General features: G+C 39.4%; 1 protein-coding gene across 1 annotated transcript in view; it reads right to left on the bottom strand.

The window, feature by feature from the left end:
- MALRD1 (MAM and LDL receptor class A domain containing 1) overlaps positions 1-24,520 on the bottom strand; it is a 281,268-nt gene that overhangs the window by 163,501 nt on the left and 93,247 nt on the right. Inside the window, exons 19-20 of the mRNA XM_089531427.1 lie at positions 12,830-13,075; positions 7,346-7,509 (exon numbers count right to left, since the gene is read on the bottom strand). Coding sequence (XP_089387553.1) covers positions 7,346-7,509; positions 12,830-13,075 — 410 coding nt within the window. The remainder of the gene's footprint in view (positions 1-7,345; positions 7,510-12,829; positions 13,076-24,520) is intronic.

Genomic DNA, 24,520 nt, shown 5'->3' with positions numbered 1-24,520 from the left:
AAGCAGAGGAGAAGAAGATGGAAGGTGTTGTGAAACTGACTTTCCTTCCTTTGTGGCCAGCCAAATGTCTTTTAAAGGAGGAATGGGACAACCTGTTTCTTTGCCACCAGACTGCTCTTAATTACCCATGGCTACAGATGAGTTGTTGAATGTAAGTCTGCCATAATGTTTGTAAAAGTGTACATGAACACATCCCAAAGTTTCTCAGCTCTACTCAATATTCTAGATAAAATCAAGAAATGATTTTTATACCGATATACATTGGCATAAGTTTGTAATGATATACATACATGTATGCATCTCATTTAAGGGCAGAAGAAACGTATTGACTGAGTGAAGGGCACATGCAGGTATTAGATCCCTTACGTCTCCTATGTCATCCAATCTGTCTCTTTGTGTTTGTTCATGTTGCATTCTTATACCTTTACAAATATAAACAGAAAAAAGCTTGCCTGATGTCTTTTAGAATTCATGAGTAGGTGAGAATGTTGAATAAAAGAATAAAATCTTTGGAACCAATGCACCAAAGAACTCATATTTTATCTCTGAGATGAAGCTAACTTCACTTGTGTCAATCAATATGTGTTCTAACATAGGGTAGGGTACTGACAATTTGAGACTTCAGAGGAAAAACAAAACCTTCATTGATTATTTTTGAACAATGCTCACACAACATATAGATAAAGCTAGTAATTAAATGTGTATATATTAAATCTAGTTAATGAGCACCAGCTGTTTGATCAACAGGAATAGACAAGAAGCTGAGCAGATGATAAAGGCCATTATAAAAACAAAACAAAAAAGTACAGAGCTGTTCTCAAAATGACAGTATGATCATTCAGAGCTGATAGAATAACATGAATTTTACTATTCTTTAGATGTAGGAAAAGCACAATACCTACACTGCTGGGGGAGATTCTAGTGTTACCATCTAGGGATGGAATGGGGCTAAACAGACCAGCACTAAACGCTGGCATGGTATTGGGCTGAAGTGGGGGCATGGCGACTGCACACCTGCCACGCTGACTCATTCCCGATGCCAGCATCACACTGCACACCTGTCCGCATGGCAAGCAGTGTCATGTTGTTTCTTTGGCACAACGTTTAGACATGCTGCGCCAAAGAATTGATGAAAAGCTGTGGCAGCGGCAAAGGCAACGTTTTGCCAGCTCTAAAAGGAGCGGCATTTTGTTGTTTTTTTTAGAGCTGGCAAAGCATGGGACTGGGGCCGTGGCATGTGGTTGCTATGGCCCCGATCCAGCACTGAAAGAGGCAGCAGGACGCTGCTCCTTTGGGGCTGTCTATACAACCCCAATGTATCTTTGAGTGATGGGAGGGCTTATAATCTGACCCAGTGTTTGTTTGGCTCCAGCCTCCTTTGAATATGGTTCCACTGGTTTTCCCATTAATTCTGCACCTATTTGCTTCTCTGCCAATTGTATTCACACATTCCAAGTCACATGTCTGAGAAAATTGACCTTGGGGAGTGGGGGAGGATTACAGAGGGCGGATAACTACCAATGAAGGCCTCACCTTAAGATAGGATGGCCAAAAAAGGGCAAAACAGGACATAGATTTACATAAAATTTGCATACTTTAATCTATACATTGTGTTTGCTTTTACCTGCCCTTAAGTTGGCTCCAACTCTTGGTGACCCTATATCCTCCACTGCTCTGTTTAGGTCCGGTAATTTCAGGGCTGTGACCTCCCTGATTATTGTGTGCAATCTTCCTCTCTTTCAACTACTCTCTACCTTTCCTAGCATTATTGTCTTTTCTAATGAGTCAGGCCTTCTCATGATGTGGCCAAAGTATGATATCCTCAATTTGATCATCTTGGCTTCCAGGGAGATTTCTGGCTTTATTTACTCAAGGATCTATTTGCTTGTCATTAGGAACACATTTATAAACCAATTGCCATAACTTTAATAAAAATACTGCATATTGCAACACAGTAATGTGTGCAACACAAAGAACAGTATGACTAGATGACCTGTGTGGCAGCTCACCCTATTGCTCAAGGGGATATATCATGATGGGGAACTTCAAGGTCATTTATGGTTATTCTTCAGTAAAACTACAGGTAAACTGGACAGTCCTTTAAAAAGGGGAATCTGATTCAAATAATGTGAGAGCGATCCAAATGGGGAGAATGCATGTCTGCTTCACTATTTTAAAAATCCCAAGAAACTGTCTGGGATAAATAATCTGGACTCATACTGAATTAAACAATATAGTCTAGGAGTAGGAAACCTCCCTATGGACCTTAGAAAGCTACACATGCTCCCATGCTCTTTGTTGTTGTTGTTTTATCCAACTCCCTCAATCCATCTAGGACTCTTGGGGGACAATGATGCTGTGCCTGTATGCTGCAGTGCTGCAGTAAAACACCAAGATGTTTTAAACCCAGGAGAGAGACCTGAAAGTAAGTATGTGTTAAAATACTGAACTTGTAGCTTTAAGGTGAACATTATCATTGACTTGGATGACAGAATTGGGGATATACTTATCAAATTTGCAGATGACACCAAATTAGGAGGATTAGCTAATACCCCCGAAGACAGGATCAAAATTCAAATTAACCTTAATAGATTAGAAAGCTGGGCCAAAGCTAACAAAATGAATTTCAACACAGAGAAATGTAAGGTACTGCACTTAGGGCAGAAAAATGAAATAAGCAGATATAAGATGGGTGACACCTGGCTGCACAAGACTACGTGTGAAAGGGATCTGGGAATCCAAGTAGACCACAAATTGAACATGAATCAATAGTGTGATGCGGCAGCTAACAAGGCCAATGCAATTTTAGGCTGCATCAATAGAAGTATAGTGTCTGGATCAAGGGAAGTAATAGTGCCACTCTATTCTGCTGTGGTCAAGCCCCACCTGGAATATTGTGTCCAATTCTGGGCACCACAATTCAAAAAGGACACTGAGAAACTGGAGCATGTCCAAAGGAAGGCAACTAAAATGGTGAAGGGTCTGGAAACCATGCCCTATGAGGAACAACTTAGGGAGCTGGGGATGTTTAGCCTGGAGAAGGGAAGGTTAAGAGGTGATATGATAGCCCTGTTTAAATACTTGAAGGGATGTCATATTGAGGAGGGAGCTAGCTTGTTTTCTGCTGCTCCAGAGACTAGGACCCAGAGCAATGGATGCAAGCTCCAGGAAAAGAGATTCCACCTCAACATTAGGAGGAACTTCCTGACAGGGCTGTTCGACAGTGGAACACACTCCCTCGGAGTGTAGTGGGGTCTCCTTCCTTAGAGGTCTTTAAACAGAGTCTGGATGGCCATCTGTCAGGGATGCTTTGATTGAGATTTCCTGCATGGCAGGCCATTGGACTGGATGGCCCTTGTGGTCTCTTCCAACTCTATGATTCTATAAATCCCTCCAACATGGGTTGATTCCACTGTTGATTGACTAGGAGCACCTCTGTCATTTGTATTGAGTTTGAGTTCATTCAATCCATTACCGATGACAAACACTGATTTAAAACCAAACAACAAACTTAGACTGAGGTGGAAAAAGAAGAAAGAAGTAGACATCTATTTAGGGCCCTGACATTTATCCTTCAAACAGTGTCTTGGATAGTTCATTTCAAATTCAGTCTAAAATCTGGAGCAGATTTACCACCCCATTGATAGCAGAACCACCAACCCCCACTGATGCTAACATTTCATGAACTTTCTTAAGATTCCTTAAGGCCCCAACATGGTTTTCTTTTAGCAAGCACAGTTGTCCGCAGGAAGAAGAAGAGTTGGTTAACCTTCTTCCTGTGAAATTTCATGAGCTTCCTTGTTAGTTTATTTTAAGATCCAAACCATAATTTCATTGACTTTATGTATAGATCATTTCTCTTTTTGTGTACATCTTCTGTCTCCATTGTGTGGCTGCCTTCCTGGGGCACTTGCCACTGTTCTGCAGACAGCACAACAGTATTTGCATTTTAACAAAATTTATATAAAGACTATTATAGTAAGAAAGCTAGCTATTCAACTTCTTTTAACTTAAAAAACAACCCAAATGACACCCTTCAGACTAACCTGCCAAGAATCCTGCCTGAAGCATATTTTCATCCTTGTGGGTTAGTAGGGATAAGATGTCATTTTTGAAAGATGAGGGTGCTGGAACATTGGGGAGGATGAGGAAATGCATGAATGAAATGGCACAGGTGCAGTTTTTATCTTTTCATTCTACTTACATTGGCTGCCAAACATTTTCTTGTGACAAATGCCACAATTTCAAAAACAACAGTTACATATTGTTTCCAACCAACAGGGGACCAAAAACAAAACTAACATTCTGCTAACACAAAGAAAGTATCAAAAACCCTGACAGTTGCTTGTCATTTGAAAAGAAAATGTTGCACAGACAAGGTAAAACAAAAAAGAAGCCGAGATGGAAAGATTTCTTAATGAACTGTTTTGGGACAACATGTAATTTGATTTTCACACACACATTGAGGCATTGGATTCAAAAGCTTTGGAAATGCTGTTTGCTGGTGCTTGGTGTTGTTTATCCCCATTATGTTTTTCCTTATTTTAAGGCAGCTATATATATATATATATATATATATATATATATATATATATATAGTAAAAAGTAACTATAGCAAGTTCATTGCAAGCCATTGCAAATTAAGCATCACACTGTAATCTTGAGTAGCATAGATGTAATATACAACATCATTTGTAGTATCCTGTACATTTTCCCAGGCAAACAGAACCCATATGAGAACCAGAGTGGTGTAGTGGTTTGAGTGCTGGGCTACAACTCTAGAGATCAGGGTTCGATTCCCCACTCAGCCATGGAAACTCTCTAGGTGACCTTGGCCGAGTCACACACTCTGCCCCAGAAAGCCCTGTAAGAGGGTCGCCAAAGGGTCACCATAAATTGGAGATGACTTGGAGGCACCCACAACAACACTGAATCCATACAGCAGTTGAGGTTGTCCTATGTGCCTTCCCATCAGTAGTACGCAGAATATTCCCCAGATCACTTACTGTGTCCAGAAACCATGCTGAAACACTGAAGATTATCGCATATCGTTCTCATAACATTACGAGATGGAACGTTCTGGGAACATTCTGGGAACGGGTATTATCGCGTTCAAGAAAGTAGAACGTGATGGGAATGTAATGGGAACGTATTTTACCGCACAGCGCATCCCTTTTTCTTGAGAATGTTCCCATAACATTTTGCTGTAGCGCGTGCGTATTTCGTTTTGAGGACTGTGTAATGATGATGTCTCCACTCTGTGGTTGTTTTGACTCCGTACAACGTTGCTAACACTGGACTTGTAAAAGTTGCTGTTATGAATTCTATCTATATAAATATGTGTGTGTGTGTTTGTGAGTGTGCAAAGAACATACACACACATATATATGCACACATTAGCTATTTTATATATAATTTGTGTTTGTATAAGTATATATATATATATATATATATATATATATATATATATATTTGAGTGTCTGTGTGTGCAGAAAGCAGACACATACAGAGTCCCTTGGGAGGATTCCCTTGGGAGAGAAGGAAGGCAAGCCCCGCTGGAGCTTGTCTTCTCTCCGAAGGGAGTCTGAAGATTCCCTTGGGAGGGAAGGAAGGGAAAGCCCCTATAAAACATTGGGGCATCATATGCTGACATATGTTTGTAGAAAATAGGATAAAACCTATGTTACTTTTGTCAAAGAGGGCGCCGCGTCATACCTGGGAGAGCAATAAACATTTTTGCACGCTCTAGAACTATGGAGGACTAAAGAGAAAGGCATTCTTTCAGCCAATCAGGAGACGGAGGAATGAGAGAACGGAATTGGGAATGGATAAGAATACCTCACAGACTTCTTATGGAATGTTCTGAGAATGTTACAGCTCGCTGGGAACACATCTAATCCGTCCCCACCTTGGAACGCATGTGGAACACATCGGAAATGTTCTGGGAACCCGATGGGAACACATACGTGTGGTAAACTGAAATGCATTCCGTTCCCATCGGGTTCCCAGAACGTTCTCAGAACGCTGTGCGATATTCTTCACTGACAACTCCACAATATTTTTATCTCCTGTGCAATAGCAACAAAGTGACTCATTTATTCTCCACCCAGTCCTGCAGTCTGTGTAAAAGTCCACTCTTCTCCATTTGTGAAGCAAAGTCCACACATACAGGAAGCATAAAATGACAGTTTATTATCAAAAATATGCAAGCAACCCATCAAATCTGTTTTTTTTAATGAGGCAGCCCACACAAAATACTTTGCCCAATTTGCACAAAAATATTCTTGAAGTTTTGCAGTAAACAAGCTATACATCACTGCAGGAAGAAGTTCTGTGTTAAGGACAGACTTTATACTAGGGATGGAAATAGCTGAAAAACTTTTTTTTAGTGTTGATAATTCATAATAAGATGACTAATGATAACCTGTACAGTTTAGGACTTACCTGTGCCAACTTTGAACATGATCGTTTTGTATAGAAAAAATGATTTTCTGCACAGAGGATATTTCTTTGCAGAAATGTTATTTTCTGTGCAGAAAAAACTTCTTGCTGCAAAGCAAGCACACATGAATTTCACACATAATAAGTCCCATATTGCAAATAAGCTTCAAAATTGTGGTTTTCAACAACCTTTTTTTTCAGTGTTAAGAAAACTGCTAAAATTATTCATTCTGTTCTTCAAGAAGAAAATTAGTGGATGATGTGTTGCTGTTGTGTGCCTTTGGGTTACTTTCAACATATGGTGACCCTATAATGGGTTTTCTGGGGCTGAGAATGTGTGACTCACTCAAGGGCACCCAGTGGGTTTCCGTGGCCCAAAGGGCAATTGAACCCTGATCTTCAGAGTCATAGTCCAGTGTTCAAACCACTACACCACACTGGCTCTCAGTGAATAATTACATTCTTACATTTTGTCCATCTCACTCACAATTCTCTATTCTGACTAATCCAAGCTGCAGATGCCATAACCTTCTGCATGCAAAACGGGTATTCTCTTACTGAGCTATGACCCCTCTTCAAATGACCCTCTTATATAGTGAAGAACCTGCAAATCATATGTGAACCATGTTATGTAGTGCCCCTCCCCACAGTTCTCAGTCCCCTCCCCCCAAAAAAGGGTTACTTAGAAAGAAATAGATCTGTATAAAAATCAGGAAACTCAGATGGTGGGTGAAAAAGCAGAATGTGTGATGAGTTCGTGCACACCAGATCTATGAAGCTATCATAAGAAACATCTGTTTGTGACAAGTAGCAGCTCCACTAAAGTACTCACTGCTGGAGAAATCACTTTGACAGAGATGGTAGCATTACCAAGTAATTATTGGAAGATATAACAGAATGAAACAATTACCGTAATGAGAACCTGGATACGACCTGTTGCTTTTGAAGATGTGTAATACCAAAAACTTAGACTGCAAGCAGTGCTAGACTCTGTCCACCTAGCACTCTTCAGATGGGCCTTTTCACCTCTTATGCCTGTTGATGTGGCTTCAAGATACAGGAACTGTCCTATAGTCAAAAAATGATACAGGATTTTAAAAAATCTGTAATTAAAATGTAGTATAAAAACAGAAAAGGAAGGAGGAAGGGACTTGCCACTGTGGTGCATAGTTCATCAGTCATAACAATCTTTCCCCATCTGGTACAATTCAGATATCATGGACTACAACTCCCATCTGGCAAATAGTCAATGCTCAAGAGGTTACGAGTTGTCAGCCAAACATCTGGTGAGTACCCAGCTCGAGAAGGGCACCTTTATTGCAATGCAATTTTTTTGAAAATAGGCTGTCTTCTTCACAGAGGTTTATCAGCATCATAGAGAAGTGATTAAAAAACCCCACAAAGTTACTCATCTATCAGGCGTGCCACAACACAACACAAAAAATAAAGTCGCAACACAAAAGGAAAAGGGACTGGGGGATGGTGCAACATAGCTGTTAGTCCTAAAGTTCTTGTAAGGGGGTGGGGGGGGTTGTTTTTGTTTTTGTTTTTTTTGCAGAGAGGGGGAGAATCAAGCTCCCTGCAACTGTTTTCTACTGGATGGCTATGCAAGGCCAGTCTCCCTGAGACGCAGGAGGAGCATTCCCACAGTGACACTTGGCCCTTGGACAATGGCAATGGGGGCTATATCCTAGTCCCAGTGAAATCAAACAGAAAATGCCCTTTCCTCATTCTTGCACTGCTCCTGTATGCATCAACATGGAAGGTAACATATTGCACTCTTCTGTAGGACAGTACGGAATTCACAAAGAACAATTTGCCACCTTTCACAGTTCTTTCAAGTATCACTTCACCCTTGAACATACCATGCAACAAGACTCTAGTGCTATGATTCTACTTTAACTGCCATGGCTACATCTCATGGAACGCTAGGCTTGGTAATCTGGTGAGGCATCTCAGCTTTCTGGCCAAGAATTCTAAACACCTTCCCTAAACTACAAATCCTAGGATTAAACAGTGGTTGTTAAAGTGGAACCATATCACTATAATCATGTGATGTGAAAGGTCTCCTTGAGTATTAGTTGCAGGAGTATGGCACACTGTAGCACTGTGCAGCACTACTTCTTGCTCTTTTTGTCCGTCTGTCAGGTCTGTGCTACTGATCCTTGAACTGCAGCTGCTACAGTACCTTGCTCCTGAATTCTGCCTGCCCTTGGACTGCTGTACTGTGTTTGTCTTTGTCATGTACTGGCTAACTGAAGTTCAGGAACACAAGCTTCAGCAGATTTAGAAAGCTTTGTTCAAAAAACTAAAGTTGTTCACATCATAACATTGTCTGCACTGAAGCAATTTTGGTTACAAGGCATATTAAAAGCAATTAGAAATTCAAATATTTTTGTGCATTCACACCCCATTCATTTTCTTACCAAAATATTTGTGTTCCCAGGACTGCCCCTCTCATCTTCTCTGTACTCCCCAAAGTTCAGTTTTTCTTCCCCTTCACATCTATGTATTACCCAGCTCCAAAAAAGATAAGCAATCTTTCAATTTTGTATCACCAGTGATGAAGCATATCCCATCATCCAGTATACAAAGCATATGCAGAATATATATTAGCAAGCATGACAGGAGCTAAGATCCTGACAGACTCTGACTTCACTTCATAATCCTGCTTATTGAATAATGCCTGTATTCATATGTCCTCATTGTGGTTGATCTCAGTTTCATTTCAAGACCCTGTGATTCTGGATTTCCCTGACATTTAATTGAAATTGCAACTCTCTGAGGTTTAGCCAGGCCCTGAGTATAGCTTTCCCATCACCTCCTGCTTTGAGATTAATGCAGAGCCAAAGTACGATATGGGATGGACCAGAAAACTTGGTGGAAAACTGAGAAACTTAATAAGACTGACAATTTTGAATATCCCTAATTTTCCTTTGAAAAGGGAATACGAATCTAGGGGAGAATTCATTCCAAGTATCTCCAGATCTCTCCTTGCCATCTTATTTCATCCCTCTTAACAAAATTTATGTTCCTTTTTGGAAATATTGAGCTGGAAAGAAAAACAAATATAATTTAACATAGAGTGGATGCAAAGAAAAGTAATATATGAATAGATCAGTGCCATCTAATGTCTCCAGGGTCAGTAAGGCATTGATGTCATTCCAGAATTTAGATACCTTTAAAGTGACCTTACATGGTGTATAACCTATTGAGTTCAGCATCTTGGAATTCAGCAAACTGGATAAAAACCTAGAATGGATACAATGCCCCACTGACATGGAAGGCACCAGCCACCATCATATGGGAAGTGTCATTTGCTTCTTCTAAGTAATCAAAACAATTATTGTTGTTATTATTATTATTATAGTTTATTTATACAGTGCTGTAAATTTACACAGCGCTTTACATAGTCATCAACCAAGATACAGATAACAAGATGTCAGGTCTCATGGCATGGCTTTCTGGCAAGCCTGGGGACTGGAATTATTCTCTTTATGCATATTAAGTAAATTCTTCAGACAACAGAAAAACCTCTGCAGAGATATGGAGTCAGTGAACGAACCTCAGAATGTGTCAAAATATTTGGTGCAATAGCTAAGACGTGGAAATATTTTCCAGGCCCTGACTCCACCAGAATCATGATATACATTTGAGAATCTTTATCACAAGTCACAGCAGAGTTAAAACTGGGAAAATATTCACTTCTTCCAAGACTCAGTTACCTCATTTGCCTAAAGCTAATGCATAATATTACTGTTGGAGAAGAAAGCTGAATTTATCTCTTCCAAGATGCCCTGCAAACTGAAAACTACATAATGTTGTTTTCCTATGTTTATTTTGTTTGCATAATCTTGGTTAACATGTAGATGTTTCAGCCTCTTGGAATGTTCCTTTCAAAATTAAAATGGAAAAGCCAACAGTCTTCTCAACTGTCTGCTTCTTCCAAATCAACTAATGCACATATCCTAGCATCACTCCGAGAGGACTGTCCAGATAGCAATAGCTAGACTGCACATACAGTACTATGATATAGTTTGGAAGAAAAGTTGGTTTTTTTGGAAGAAGATGGACAATGTTGCCTATTGTCTGTTGTTGTGTGCCTTCACATCGTTTTTGACTTATGGCAACTCTAAGGCGAACATATCATGGGATTGTCTTGGCAAGATTTATTCAGAGGAGGTTGCCATTGCCTTCCCAGATTGGTGATCTGCCCTGCCCTGTATTGGCCCTAACCTCTTTTGGGGGCTCCTAGTCAATAACAACAGTGATTAATGACCTAGATTGGGAGAATGGATTATACCAACCATTTTCTCAGCCCAAACCAAGTCATCATTTCACTCTGCCTTTTCCTCAGGTGAGAACTATTGTTGTTATGAACAAATATAGTGGCAGTAATTGCAATATCTTTCTGCAACTACCACACATATCCACTTCAACTGTCCTAATTTCAGTCTTGATAGTCCCAATTGATCCTCAGTTATCCCCCTTTTCCAGCTGCTTTTAAAATGCACCAGTTTCTCTCTCTTCCACCTAGTTTCCCCTTTGAAAGTAGAAAACTTACTTCAATGAGAACAAACTCAGTTCAAAGTATAAAAGTAGTTTGTACTCCATTAACATGTTTTATGGTTATATTATTCAAGTTTGTTATAACTGATTTTAATTGTTTGCTTTTAATTGTGAAATTATTTTTAATCTTTTAAAACTTTTATAATTATCCATTGTTTTAAATTTATTTTATTGTAAACTGCCCTGAGATTTTTGGATAAAGGTCAGAATATAAATATTTTAATAAATTCAGCAGACAAATAAATAAATTCAGCAAAGGGAAAAGGATAGGAGGAGGTAAAATCCTGTCCTTCCCAGTATCCTCATCCAAAAGCAACCTGCTGTAGCCTCTCCTAGTTTGTATAGACTTCTTTATTAATAACATTTCCTTTCTTGACCACACTTTGATGTTACCTGTCAACATATCTCCCAATTTACATCTGTAAAATATAGGTAGGTATGTACACAGATGCTGTACCCTAGGAATTCTGGCAGCAATTCTGGCAACCACTGGGTCCTTCTGAGTTCTTGACTGTAGTCTCCATGTTGATTAATGAGTGAGCCAGGGTATATATAACCTTTGACTGTCTCAGTATCTTCACTGTCTGCTTTAACAATGCATAAATAATCTGTGGTCATTATATTTGTTTTCTTAATGTTCAACCATAAACCTGTCTTTGCACCTTCTTCCTTAACTTTCTTCAGAAATCATTCCAAGACTTTGCTATTTTTTACCAGTAGTATGATGTCATCTGTGTGTCATCTACATATCTTAAATTCTTGATGTTCCTTCCTCAATTTTCACACCTCCTTCTTCAAATCCTACTCTGTGTATGATAATTTGGGCATACTAGTTGAACAGACAGGGTGATAAAATGCAGTCTTGGCAGCTGCTTGGAGCAAACCTTCCAACATTTCACAATTGAAACTGGGGCAGAATGGATGCTTATTCACTACCATCGCCACTTCCAAAGTTGAAGCAAGAATTGCCATTGCAGCAACTTTCTCTGGTATACAATCAGCAGATTCCTGAATGAGTCTTACCTCACAGTGGCTAAGTGAGATAAAATGGGACATTTTACTACCCATTCAGAAACTGGGAATGCAAAGTTTCAAGAACAGGTATTCCAGCCAAGACATGACACTTGCAAAGTATGTACTTGTGACCTGTGATCATTACAAAACCTTCAATTTTTTTACTTTTCAAGGCTAAGGAAAGGGCAAGGAATCTTTGTCTTCCCAGAGGTTTTTAAATTAGAACCCCTAAAGATCTTTTAGCATTGGCCATCTTGGCTTGGGCTTGAGAGAACTGAAGACCAAAAGATCTAAAAGACCAAATACTTTTCACTCTTACTCTAACTGTTCAGCTCTTTGCTCCCCTAACAGCTTGTCTGTACAGTTTTTATGGACTGAATAATTATCCATCTGCAGTTCCTAACTGCTTACAAACCTAACCTTGCAAAAGCCTGGTTGCATAGCTTTGACCCTGCTAAGTAATACATGTGCAGCTTGCCTCCACACACTGAATTCACTGACTGGTTATTATGTAACATGTTAGCTGGCACCCATGCCTGACTATCTCAGTGGTGCTGTGAATGTGTTGTGTCTTCTCATCAATGCCAGAAAACCAGATGTGCAACTGCCTTGTGGAAAATGGCATTACATAAAATCAACAATAAAGAAGATACTCCTTTGCAACTCTATGATATCTGATAGTACAACTGAGCTACAAAACCATTTTCAATGTAAGAGGTTTAAACAGCTATAGATACTCTAAAGATTTTGCTTGGGTTGTCAAGATTTGCAAATGTGGCTGTTTAAATTCCCAGTGGCAACATACCTTTTCCATTTTCTAGTGTATGGTCCTTGAAAGGTCTGAGACTTTGAGGCGAGCTGGTTCTCATAATCCAATTGAAGTTATCAGCAAGGGAGTTCTTCCAACCACACATTCCATTTTCAAAAGTGCAAGAGGTGCCACATTCTCTCTCATCAGTATTATCCCCACAGTCATCCTCAAAATTACAGCTTTGTTCTGGTCTGTAACATTTGCCATTGAGACACTCCAAATAGCCAGGTAAGCAAGAGCCTGAGGATGCAGATATACAGCAAAAGAAGTGAGAAAGAGATCAGTGACAAAAACTAGAAGTCATTGGAAGCTTTACCACTCAGTCCTTTTGATTTTCAGTAAAAAGAGGTGGGTTAATGTATTTCTATAAAAAGGAAGTTTCAGCCTCTGAAGTACCAATCTATTGTCATTTTACATTGTGCTTCTGTGAAGAGGCTGAAGTAAATTCTGGACTTCTTTGGAAAGCTTTCCAAAGCAAAGCTGAACTCATATTTCAGTGTTTAGCACAAATGTAACAGCTAGGATCTGATATTACAAGTGCATTAAAGGAAACTCTGGGTTTCCTCTATTCAGTGACCATTTCAGAGGGTTCTAAACAAAATTCCCTTTGATGGGGAGGCCTCTTGTCACCAAGAGAAAGGCTATGAAGTATAACTTTAATTTCTCATAATATCCCAGAGCAACATGGTGAACTCAAGGACACTGTGGGAAATTCAGAAGCTGAACTAGACATCTACTTGGAGGGACTCAGGACACGTACTTTTGCCAGGTCTAGTGATCAGTATTGATGGGCATGGTTTTTTTCTAAAAGATAACTGCACCACTTTTGATCCAGCCTTCAGATGGAGTTTGCAACCTCTACATACCTATAAACATTAATTTGCATTGTGTTGAGTTGTTTTATCTTTTTGCATCATTCTAACCTCCATCCATTTCCCTTTTCTTTTTTCTCTATCATCTATTAGGCCATGTGTTTGATCATGAGCAAGTAATTTGTAAGTACAATTACTTTTATTTGTTTTACAAAGATGACTAAGTGGTTTTCTTTCTCTGATAGACCCTGCACGGATTGGTGAAGGCATTTGCCTCACTGTTGTTCAGCTTCTGCCTTGAAATTTTAATTATTCATGCTTATGAACTCCAGTACTCTCTCAAACATTTCCTAACATTTTCCTAATAATACACAGCTGTAGAAAGAGTTAAACATGCTCTGCAGTGCACCCTAAGCTCACACCTGACCAATTGCTTCTGTTCATGTAGAATGTATTTTATAATGCTTCCTAAAGTCATTTATAAGACGTTTGACATAATTGGGTATCCTTTGGTGGTCAAATCAATGTGAAGAGGATTTCAAGAAACTACAACTTTTGAAAACAACAAATCCATAACAGAAGAATATACAAAGAACGATCCATGCCAGATCGGAGTAAAGGTCTATGCAAACCCATAATGCCTGACTAGAAGCTATGTGCAGGACATGAGCACCAAGACATCTTCTCCCTTATGTTCCTAAGTAACTGATACAAAAAGACATAGTGCTCCCTATACCGGAGGTAATCTACAGATACCACAACTAGAAGCCATTGATAGACTTAATCTCACAACATATGGAGGGGGAAATCAATTTTGGCTGTTAAAGATTACAGACAACAAGCTAGGAAAGCTTTTATATTTTAAGCCTTTAGCCTTGTAGTGAACTTTGCACAATTAAGTTCCATTTGGTGATTCACTCCTTTTTGGTCGGTTGTTCCATTCAAGGATTTAGTGGAAGCGTTTATTATGCCTGAGCATGATAATGGCTTAATGCAATAGATGCACCTCAAAGCTGCACATTTTTATTTCCAAGTTATTTCTGAAATTATTTGGCTGAGAGATGGTCCCTTTGGAGTCTCTTTGGCTTTGACTAAACTACAGTGATTAAACAAAGCAGAAGAAAAATACACTACACCAGAGAAAATTCTATGAAAATGGAGAACAGGGAAAATACAGGAATAACTTTAAACATTAATAGGCACACTGAGCATAATAAAACCACATAAACTATTTATGTATGTGCTTGCAGGACTGAAAGACAATGACTGTAATCCCTAACAAAATGAATGTCAACATGGAGAAATGTAAGGTACTGCACTTAGGGTGTAAAAATGAAATGAACAGATATAGGATGGGGGGCACCTAGCTGAATGAGACTACATGTGAAAGGCATCTAGGAGTCCAAGTAGACCACAAGTTGAACATGGGTCAACAGTGCGATGCGGCAGCTAAAAAGGCCAATGCGATTTTAGGCTGCATCAATAAAAGTATAGTGTCTAGAAGTAATAGTGCCACTATATTCTGCTTTGGTCAGGCCTCACCTGGAATATTGTGTCCAGTTCTGGGCACCACAATTCAAAAAGGACACTGAGAAACTGGAGCATGTCCAAAGGAGGGTGACTAAAATGGTGAAGGGTCTGGAAACCATGTCCTATGAAGAACAACTTAGGGAGCTGGGGATGTTCAGCCTGGAGAAGAGAAGGTTAAGAGGTGATATGACAGCCCTGTTTAAATACTTGAAGGGATGTCACATTGAGGAGGGAGAAAGCTTGTTTTCTGCTGCTCCAAAGAACAGGACCCGGAACAATGGATGCAAGCTACAGGAAAAGAGATTCCACCTCAACATTAGGAGGATCTTCCTGACAGTAAGGGCTGTTGGACCATGGAAGTATAGTGGAGTCTCCTTCCTTAGAGGTCTTTAAGCAGAGGCTGGATGGCCATCTGCCAGGGATGCTTTGACTGAGATTTTCTGCATGGCAGAGGGTTGGACTGGATGGCCCTTGTGGTCTCTTCCAACTTTGTGATTCTATGATTCTGTGAAACAGAAACAGATTAAAAGCCTCTTTGAAGTCACTGCACTTACCAGGAGTAAATGTGTTTGGAAGCATTGTTTTTTCTTCAGTTCAAGGAAAGGGGAAATATTGTTTTTAAGATGATAGAAAATATGTTTGTTTGCTTGCTTGTTTTTTGTTACAATCCAGATTTGGCCCTGCAGCTTTAAATGCATTCCAGGTCCCCTTAATATTAGTGACATTAACTGAGGCCAATCAATTTGCTAACCATACACACACACACACACACACACACACACACAGAGTCTGCCCTTGCCATACACAGGGGATCCATTGTGGCAAATTTCATGTATGCTGGAGTCCCACTGATTTCAAGTTACTTTATTATTGAAATATAACTGTGTAAGTTCACTCCTTTTGCGCTGTTAACAGTTAACTTTCAAAAATAAAGTTCTAGGATATATAGTCTTATGCATAAGTGCATTTTGTACCCCAGGCCAGCAGTATATGCTGGCTATTTTTAAAAAATAATAATGAAGTAAAGAACTGTTTTAAAAGGTAACTATGTACTTTTGAAGTGCCTGAACAATAATTAATTACAGCTGCACGCACAGTAACTGTATACCAGTTTTCAGTGTAAAGTTCCAAGCTCAGCTCCCCTTCTAGCTATATTTCCATTAAATGATTTTTATTTCTGTGTGAGATCTACTTTGCTGCTCTCTTTTAGCTGTTCTTCAAACTATACCATAGCCTTAAAATATAAAAAGAAAAAGAACTAAAAAAGAGGTGAGGGGATAATTCTTATTCTTTTTCCTTGAATGGAAAGGATTGAAAAGAACATACTACAGAATTACATGCCTTAAATTATTATTTGCTGACCAAAAAAAAAAAAAAAAAAGGAAAGAGGTCACAAAAAAGTGGTCTGGCTATTTAATCAACAGGAGAGGCTTCTTTGTAAAGGTTCAATAACTCTTTCCACAGCAATGATCTGCAAAGATTGTTAGCATGTGGACTTTTTGTTCTCGTCTGACAGACGTGTAAAGTAATCGGTCCAAAGAAGTTGTCAGTGTCTCTAAGATCGAATCCATGAAGTGAGGGGGATTTACAACAAATAATGATAATGACTACACAGAAACACTTAGAATCAATGCAGCCAAAAATCAAAGCTTTTGAAAGGAAGTCCAGAATACAATATGATTGAAGAGAGATACCTAGCCATTTGGCACCCATGCACTGGCAATGTCTAGAGATGAGATGCACAAGGAGATGCTTTTGAAGAATACTTAAAAGTTTGAAAATCTCTAAAGCGTGTCAATAAGGAATAGGATGGACAAAGTATCTTTTTAATATTTGGACAAAATATTGCCTGTTTTAAGACAGCTTCATCGGCCTCTGGTTTGGCTCTCAGGTTTCCTGCATGGCAAGGGGTTGGACTGGACGGCCCTTGTGGTCTCTTCCAACTCTATTATTCTATTATTCTATGTTTCTATGATTCTTGTTGCTGTTATTTTGTGCCTTCGAGTCACTTCTGACTTATGGTGGTATTGGGTTTCAAGGCAAGATTTGTTCTGAGGAAGTTTGCCATTACTATCCTCTGAGGTTGAGAGTGTGTGACTTGCCCAAGATCACCTAATGGGTTTCATGGCCAAAATGGGAATTGAATCCTGCTCTCCAGACCACTATGCCATGTTGACTCCAAGTGCTATCTTTAAAGTTGTGTGAGTTGGGACCAGGGTCCTCCAAGGACTTCCTCATCCATTCTGATCCTATCCTGTTATCTGAGATCTTCCACTCTTGCCTTTCTCCAGTCGATTTTTTCCCACTACACAATTATAGTGCTATGATTCCATGGGGCTCCATCCTGTGGGATTCTGGGATCTGGTGAGGCACTAAAAGAGATTTCAGACTGAGAATTCTAAATACGCCTTCCCTAAACTGACTTATTATCTGCTGTTGTACTTTGTATTTCATGTTTAAATCTGTTTTTGAATTATACTAAGAAAGTGAGATATACTTTTAAAATACAGACACATGAAATGGTAACTGTGAGGCCACAATGATGCTGAAACAACCATGCAGTTCATGTATCATCACATCAACCTCTGTAATTGGGATGGTTGGGGAGCACAGTGGGTTAAAGAGATCCTTGTAAGGCTAATAGTTTATATATCCATATAGTTATATGTGAAGAACTAAATAAGCAATGTAGCTAGAGGTTAGATGGGTGAGTTAATATATTATATCTGACTGTTTCTTTATGCAGGAAGAGTCACTTACCAGGTAAGGGACTAACATAATTGTATATTGTATTTTATTGTAGGTTATGGGAAATCCAGGTTCTCAGTTAGGTACAGCATTCTACCCCACTTCCTAGCCATCAGACCATTTGGTCCTTTTGTGATGTCTTTGACATTTCTCAGGGAAGGCCAATTTCATCTGTGACTAAATGTATTTGTCTTTAGAGCAAAAAAGCAAGATGTTTACACTGTGATTCACTAACTGGGTTTCTAGGAGTCACTTGGTGGTAAAGTCTGTAGCTTCAGATGAGATAAATCGACTTTCTGCGAGCGCAAGGATATCATATGAAACAGAAAATATCAGAAGACCTATCCGAATTTGTTTCCTTTAGAACTGTTAAGCTAACAGTTACATATAACTACATAACATTTAGGCTATTTGGGCTTGCCAAAAATGACTTGCCCATGAGGGCCCACTTCTACAGATGCCCCATAAGGTTTTTCTTGAGGAGTCCTGCAAAAGCCAAATGAGGCAGTGCCCAGGGCATGGGATGGTACGCTGGGGTGAAATGAGAACGTAAGTTTTCCAAAACGTATAGGAAGCCCCCACTTCAGACAGGTTAGGGACCACAGCATGGCAAGAAAATGGAAATAGTTGAAAAGTAGACCCCAATTTATTTTAGCTTGCAAATGTATTTTGGCTACTGAAAAACATAAACAAAATGCTATATGCTTTTGAATGCATTTGTTGTTGTTGTTGTTGTTACCTACCCTCGAGTCGGGACCCAACTCATGGAGGAACTATTATGCAGAGGAAAATGGAGGGGGGTGGCATTGCTTGCAACAACAAAAAAAGCCCTACATGTTTTCCTCTGTAAAATAATTCTTCTATATACTTTGGGACATCTGAGCACAGATGGACTGCAGAAGAGGAAAATTCATTTTCTCCTGAAACTGGGAGAATACTACCATAATTATTCATCCTTGCTTGTGAGAATAAAACAATCAGGGATTTAAATCCCTTACCACCACAATATATATTGTCTTTTTTGATACTATCTTTTCCAGAAGGAAAACAGAATTCAGTGCCTTGCTTTACTTCCCATTCGATAGAGAAAAGACAAGTAATAAGCTGTCCATGACAAAAGATAATTACTTTTGTAGCAATAACACCCACAACGATCACATATAACCAGTCCCAGTGAAAACTGGCTATTGGTAACAGCTAAAAATAGTTCTATTGTCAAAAGGTAGCAAAAGTCATCAATAGTCCATTCCAGGCTGTCACACATATCAAAAATGTTCCTAACACCCACCCACAAATCTAATCCTTCCCCTCCTCTTCTCTTCATGAAACTGTGTCTAGCTTCAGACTGACTGTAGTTATTCTATATATGAATAAACGTGGACTATTGGAATGGACATTTATGAAAGTTAAGGAATAAAGTGCAAAATCAGAGTTCAAGTGGAATATTCAGAAAACAAATGTAATGATAACAAATTATTTACATTGAGGATGACATCCCCCAACGCAGCTCAGGTTCTGCTATTTCCTCCAAAAATGAGCTTGAAAGACTGTGGCAGCAATTATATACAGTGTTGCCAATTTCTGGGGAATTCCCCAGAATCCGGGGAATTTAATTAATTTATGTCTAGGGATTTTGACCGAATAATAATAATAATAAATATTGGGGAATTCCGGGGATTTTGGAATTTGGTAAAATATTCCAGTGAATATGTTCAAGGCTTGTTGGCAACACTCCTGGCTGCTAGCTGCGCCCCCAAGCAAGTCATTGACTTATCAGAAGCCCCGCCCCCTTACACCATGTGATCAGGGAGACCACATGGCCAAAAAAGAAACAGCATCCCTCCAATTATGGCCCAACCTGATGGAGCTAAGACTTAATGTAGCACAGCCACAATTCTCTTTCTAAGATTTTTTAAAAAAAATTAAATGTAATAGTATTGATCTTTTATGTATGTTATTGCTTAATCTCGTCAAATGAGAAACAAATCCCCTACATAACACAACAAGATGTTACTGTTGTTACACATGCACGGAGGAGTTGCAATTCAATCTTTCTGAAGTAAGACACCTCTTTCTTTTTTCTTTTTTGACCGAAAATGGGGTGTCCAAAGGATTAGAGTGGATTGAAAGCTACCAAAACAGCCATGAGTGCCAGAAAGTTTCCCACATCTCAGGGCCTAGTACCTCTCTTCCTGTTCTCATGATAAAAGGGAAGCATCTCAGAATAAGAACATCTCCTTGTAGGTTGCCTGCTTGTTTTATCTATGGTCCAAAACACACTGTAGAAATAATCCCGTTCAAGACCACATTAACTGCCCTGGTATTTTATACTTCCACCTTCCCCTGACAAATTCCACCACTTTCCTATGGGAGAGTTCTGCTTTTATAAATGTCACTATATACTGTGGGTATATAATGGTATTTAACCTTAGTACATTTCCTGGGCTATCAAGACAGATTATGTATGATACCCATGGTTTATCACAGGAAGGGGGGGGGGGAAGACTCCTGACTGTAGAACTGGAAGGGTTGCAATGCAGTACGTTTTATGCTGCAAGACAAGCAATAAGCTGCAAATCCTGCAATAAGCATCATTAACCAGTGCCCTATATGAACTTCTGATACTCATATTAATAGCCATGTCAACTCTTGTTTTACTTATGTTCTTTCCTCCATAACTCCTTGTCCCAATGGGAATCCTGGGAACTGTAGTTTCTTGTGGCACTAGATTTCTCTGACAGAGAGCTAAATGTCTCACAAAACTACAGTTCTCAGAATTCCCTAGAATTGAGCCAGGGCAATTAAAGCGGTCTCAAATTGGATTATTTCTTTTTGGACTATTTCTGTGTCTGTCTGGGGCTCTTTGCTGCTGTAGGCTTCTTGAGATCAGCTACTGTTGGCTATTCTTTATTCAAAGCAGAGTTTAAGCACACATCCTTAACTGCTTGCAAAAAGTGTTCAAAACCCAGCTGGGAAAAGCCCTAAATGGCTTGGGTCCAAACTATCTTCGGGACCGCCTTCTCCCCTACAATCCTCCCCACGCACTCCGCTCCTCTGGGAGAGGCCTACTTCAGCTACAAAAACCTAGGCTTTCGACTACCTCCCAGAGGGCATTTTCCATCGTCGCCCCCAGACTGTGGAACGGCCTGCCGGATGAGATCTGTCTACTTACATCCTTAGACAGCTTTAAAAAGGCTGTTAAGACGGACCTCTTCTGGCAGGCCTTCCCAGAATAGAGAACCCGGCCTTAGAAGAATGTCTGGGAAAGATACTGCTGCTCCCACTGATTGCGGGCGTGATGTTTCTGACTTTTTGGTCAGTTTTTAACTTGTATGTTTGTGTATTTTTTGTTTTGTGCCTTTTTAAATACTGTAGTGGATTTAATACTTTTTTAAGCAGGGGAGGGTATTATTTTAACTTTGTTAGCCGCCCCGATTGTTCTCAGAGGGGCGGGATACAAATAAATATTATTATTATTATTATTATTATTATTATTATTATTATTATCTTATTTTCTGTTCAATGCAGGGTTTGGAAAATTTAATCTGTAGACAACGAAATGCTTTATCTTTTGTTAGACTTGTTTATTATTTAAATCAGATATGCAGAGTAACTATGGTTGACATGAAATGTATCAGGATAAATGACATCACTGTGGCAATCCCTCTGTGTCAACAGCAGGCATCCCTAGGTCTCAAATTTGGGGTCTGAAATCTCAGACTGTGCGGTAATTCTGGCCTGGCAAGTTGAATCAGGCTGCATTTTGTCTCCTCTGAGTTAGACCTTAACATCTTACATATACTTAGGGAATGAAAATAAAATTCTTTTTGTATTATCTGGAATGAAAACTAATGACATCCTATCACTACATCCAGTCAGTGCGAAAATAGAGCCCATTTAAAACCATGTACCATTGGGACAAGGGTTATGGAGGAACAGAGTCATGGGGAAAAAAAGAAGAACATAAGTAAAACAAGAGTTGACATGGCTATTAACATGAGTATCAGAAGTTCATATAGGGCACTAGCTAATGATGCTCACTGCAGGATTTGCAGCTTATTGCTGTCTTGCAGCATAAAATGTACTGCTTGTATTTGCATTGCAACCTTTCCAGTTCTGCAGTCAGGAGTCTTCCCCCCCCCCTTCCTGTGATAAACCATGGGTATCATACATAATCTGTCTTGATAGCCCAGGAAATATACTAAGGTGATGAGGTTAAATACCATTATATACCCACAGTATATAGCGACATTTGTTAAGGCAGAACTCTCCCATAGGAAAGTGGTGGAATTTGTCAGGGGAAGGTGGAAGTATAAAATGCAAACATTTAAGTTTGCATGGAAGACTAGTGTTTTTCAGAAGGTAAAGATATTATCATAGAAATTCTGATAATATCTGAGACTGTATATTATTTGGGTGGGTGGACAACTAGAGAAGCTTTTGAAGAGTTTACAACTCTCATATTAAATTCTATTCCCTTCAGCCACCATCTGGGAGAGAGAGGCAGGTGAGCTCCAACTGCCTTCCTCGAAGAGGACCAGCCCTCCCTTCAGCCACCATCTGGGAGAGAGAGGCAGGTGAGCTCCAACTGCCTTCCTCGAAGAGGACCAGCCCTCCCTTCAGCCACCATCTGGGAGAGAGAGGCAGGCGAGCTCCACCAGGCCTGCCTGGAAGAAGCAGAGCCCTCCCTCCGGTCCATCTGCCTTGGTCCAGGCCTCAGAGGGAGAGAAGAATGCTGGACCTGATCCCCTCCCCCCTCACCATTCCCTTCTCCTTTTTGTGTCGTGTCTTTTAGATTGTAAGCCTGCGGGCAGGGAACTGTCTGGTTAAAAATAATAATAAATGTAAGCCGCCCTGATAGCCATTAGGGCTGAAGGGCGGGATATAAATACCTAAATAAATAAAATAAAATAAATATTCATCTTACATGCTTTATTTCCAGAAGTTAACTGTGTCACAAATTCTATCATAGAACTCTATCATGAACAGACACACCATGCTGGAGTGCATTCTCTAAGCAATATAGGCCTGGTGTTATTGTAGAAAATTAATCTAAAAGTTCTTCTTCCCCATATTATTTATTAGCTAGAATATGACCCAGCAACTGTGAGTTGTTGTAGCTATCAATCTACTAGCTTCAACACAGCATTCAGTCTGGTCCTAACTCCACTGTTCTCCTTAATTCACCTACCTTCTGTTTGTGTTATTCACCCCTGCACCACAAATTACTTGCTACAAAGTCTGTGCCCATTTATTACAACAAAAGAGCATGTGGTCTTTGTGTGTTACTGTCTCTGTTAAAGGTCCGTGACTGTAAAACCAACTGTAAAACACTTGAAACTCAGCATGGATATTAAGAGCACTCAAGAGGAGTAGATTTTTAATTGATTAATTAAATTATTTAGTTCAATGCTGTATGTAGCCTGAAAAGAGCCAGCATGGTATAGTGGTTTGGACTACAACTCTGAAGACCAGGATTCAATTCCCTTCTTAGCCATGGAAGCCCACTGGGTGACCTTGGATGAGTCACACACTCTCAGCCGCAGAAAATCCCATGATAGGTTTACCTTAGGTTCACCATAAATTGGAAATTTGCTGAAGGCACACAACAACTACAGCAACAAGAACCAACAACATGTAGTCTGAAGAACCAGAGTCACTCACAGAATGGCAAACTTCACTAACCTTCCCTAAAGACAACATTCAGGTCTGGGATTGTTATTTCTCCACAGGGCCTGTAGTTAACTTCATTGATACTTCTTTCTTCAGAATCCCCAAACTCTTTGAATGGGAGGGAAAGATACAAAGAAAATGTGCTAGTAAGGGGGAGTAAGCAAAGAAAATTGCTCAGTGGATCAACAAGATAGAAAAAAGGATGGGGAAGGAGAAAAGAGAAAGAACAGATGGAAGGAAAGATGATGAGGTTGGAAAGACTAAGGAATTTCTAACCATTGTGAATCAATGTACTTCTAGTTTCATAATAATGTGAAGAAACAAGTTATGAAACTTCTGAACACTGTTTTTATAAGCTTTTTTAATTGTAGGCTTGATTTAATGTGTTGTATTTTCACTTTATACTTTGTGTTCTATATTACTCTGAACATCCTTGGAATCAATTTTGATAAAGGACATGTATAAATATTTTAAATAAAATAAATAAAAGCAATGATTTTTCTGAACAGAAATAAGTGAAATTGTGTTAGGAAAGTTAGACTCAACTCTAGAAAAAGAGTCTCTGTGCATTTAAAATATGACAGATTTACCACAATTGCTAAAGAAAATGGCAATGCCCTGTCAGACTGCAGTCATTTATTACTGTACTTCCATTTCATAAAACACAATTCCATATTTTAAAGAACAAAAGAAAAACTTTTAGGCAATTTGCTTTCAGAATAATTTGACTATTCCCTTTGATGGTGATCTTACTGGTGAGGGCAAGTATTTTGTAAAAACCTTGGAAGATAAATTCTCACCATATTTCTTGTACTCTGTTGCCATGTATCATTATAGACTAAATTTCTGTAATGCCGTGGTACTCTTCACTGTATCAGTTCTGTCACTTTATCCATTCCTTATGTTGCCTTCAGCAGATTCA

This window comes from Sceloporus occidentalis, unplaced genomic scaffold (genome assembly GCF_023333645.1).
Source record: "Sceloporus occidentalis isolate IW3139 unplaced genomic scaffold, rSceOcc1.0.p SCAF_7, whole genome shotgun sequence".
Classification (NCBI taxonomy): Eukaryota; Metazoa; Chordata; class Lepidosauria; order Squamata; family Phrynosomatidae; genus Sceloporus; species Sceloporus occidentalis.
Note: the sequence above shows the minus strand (reverse complement) of the source record. Positions and strands in the feature narration are given on the sequence as shown.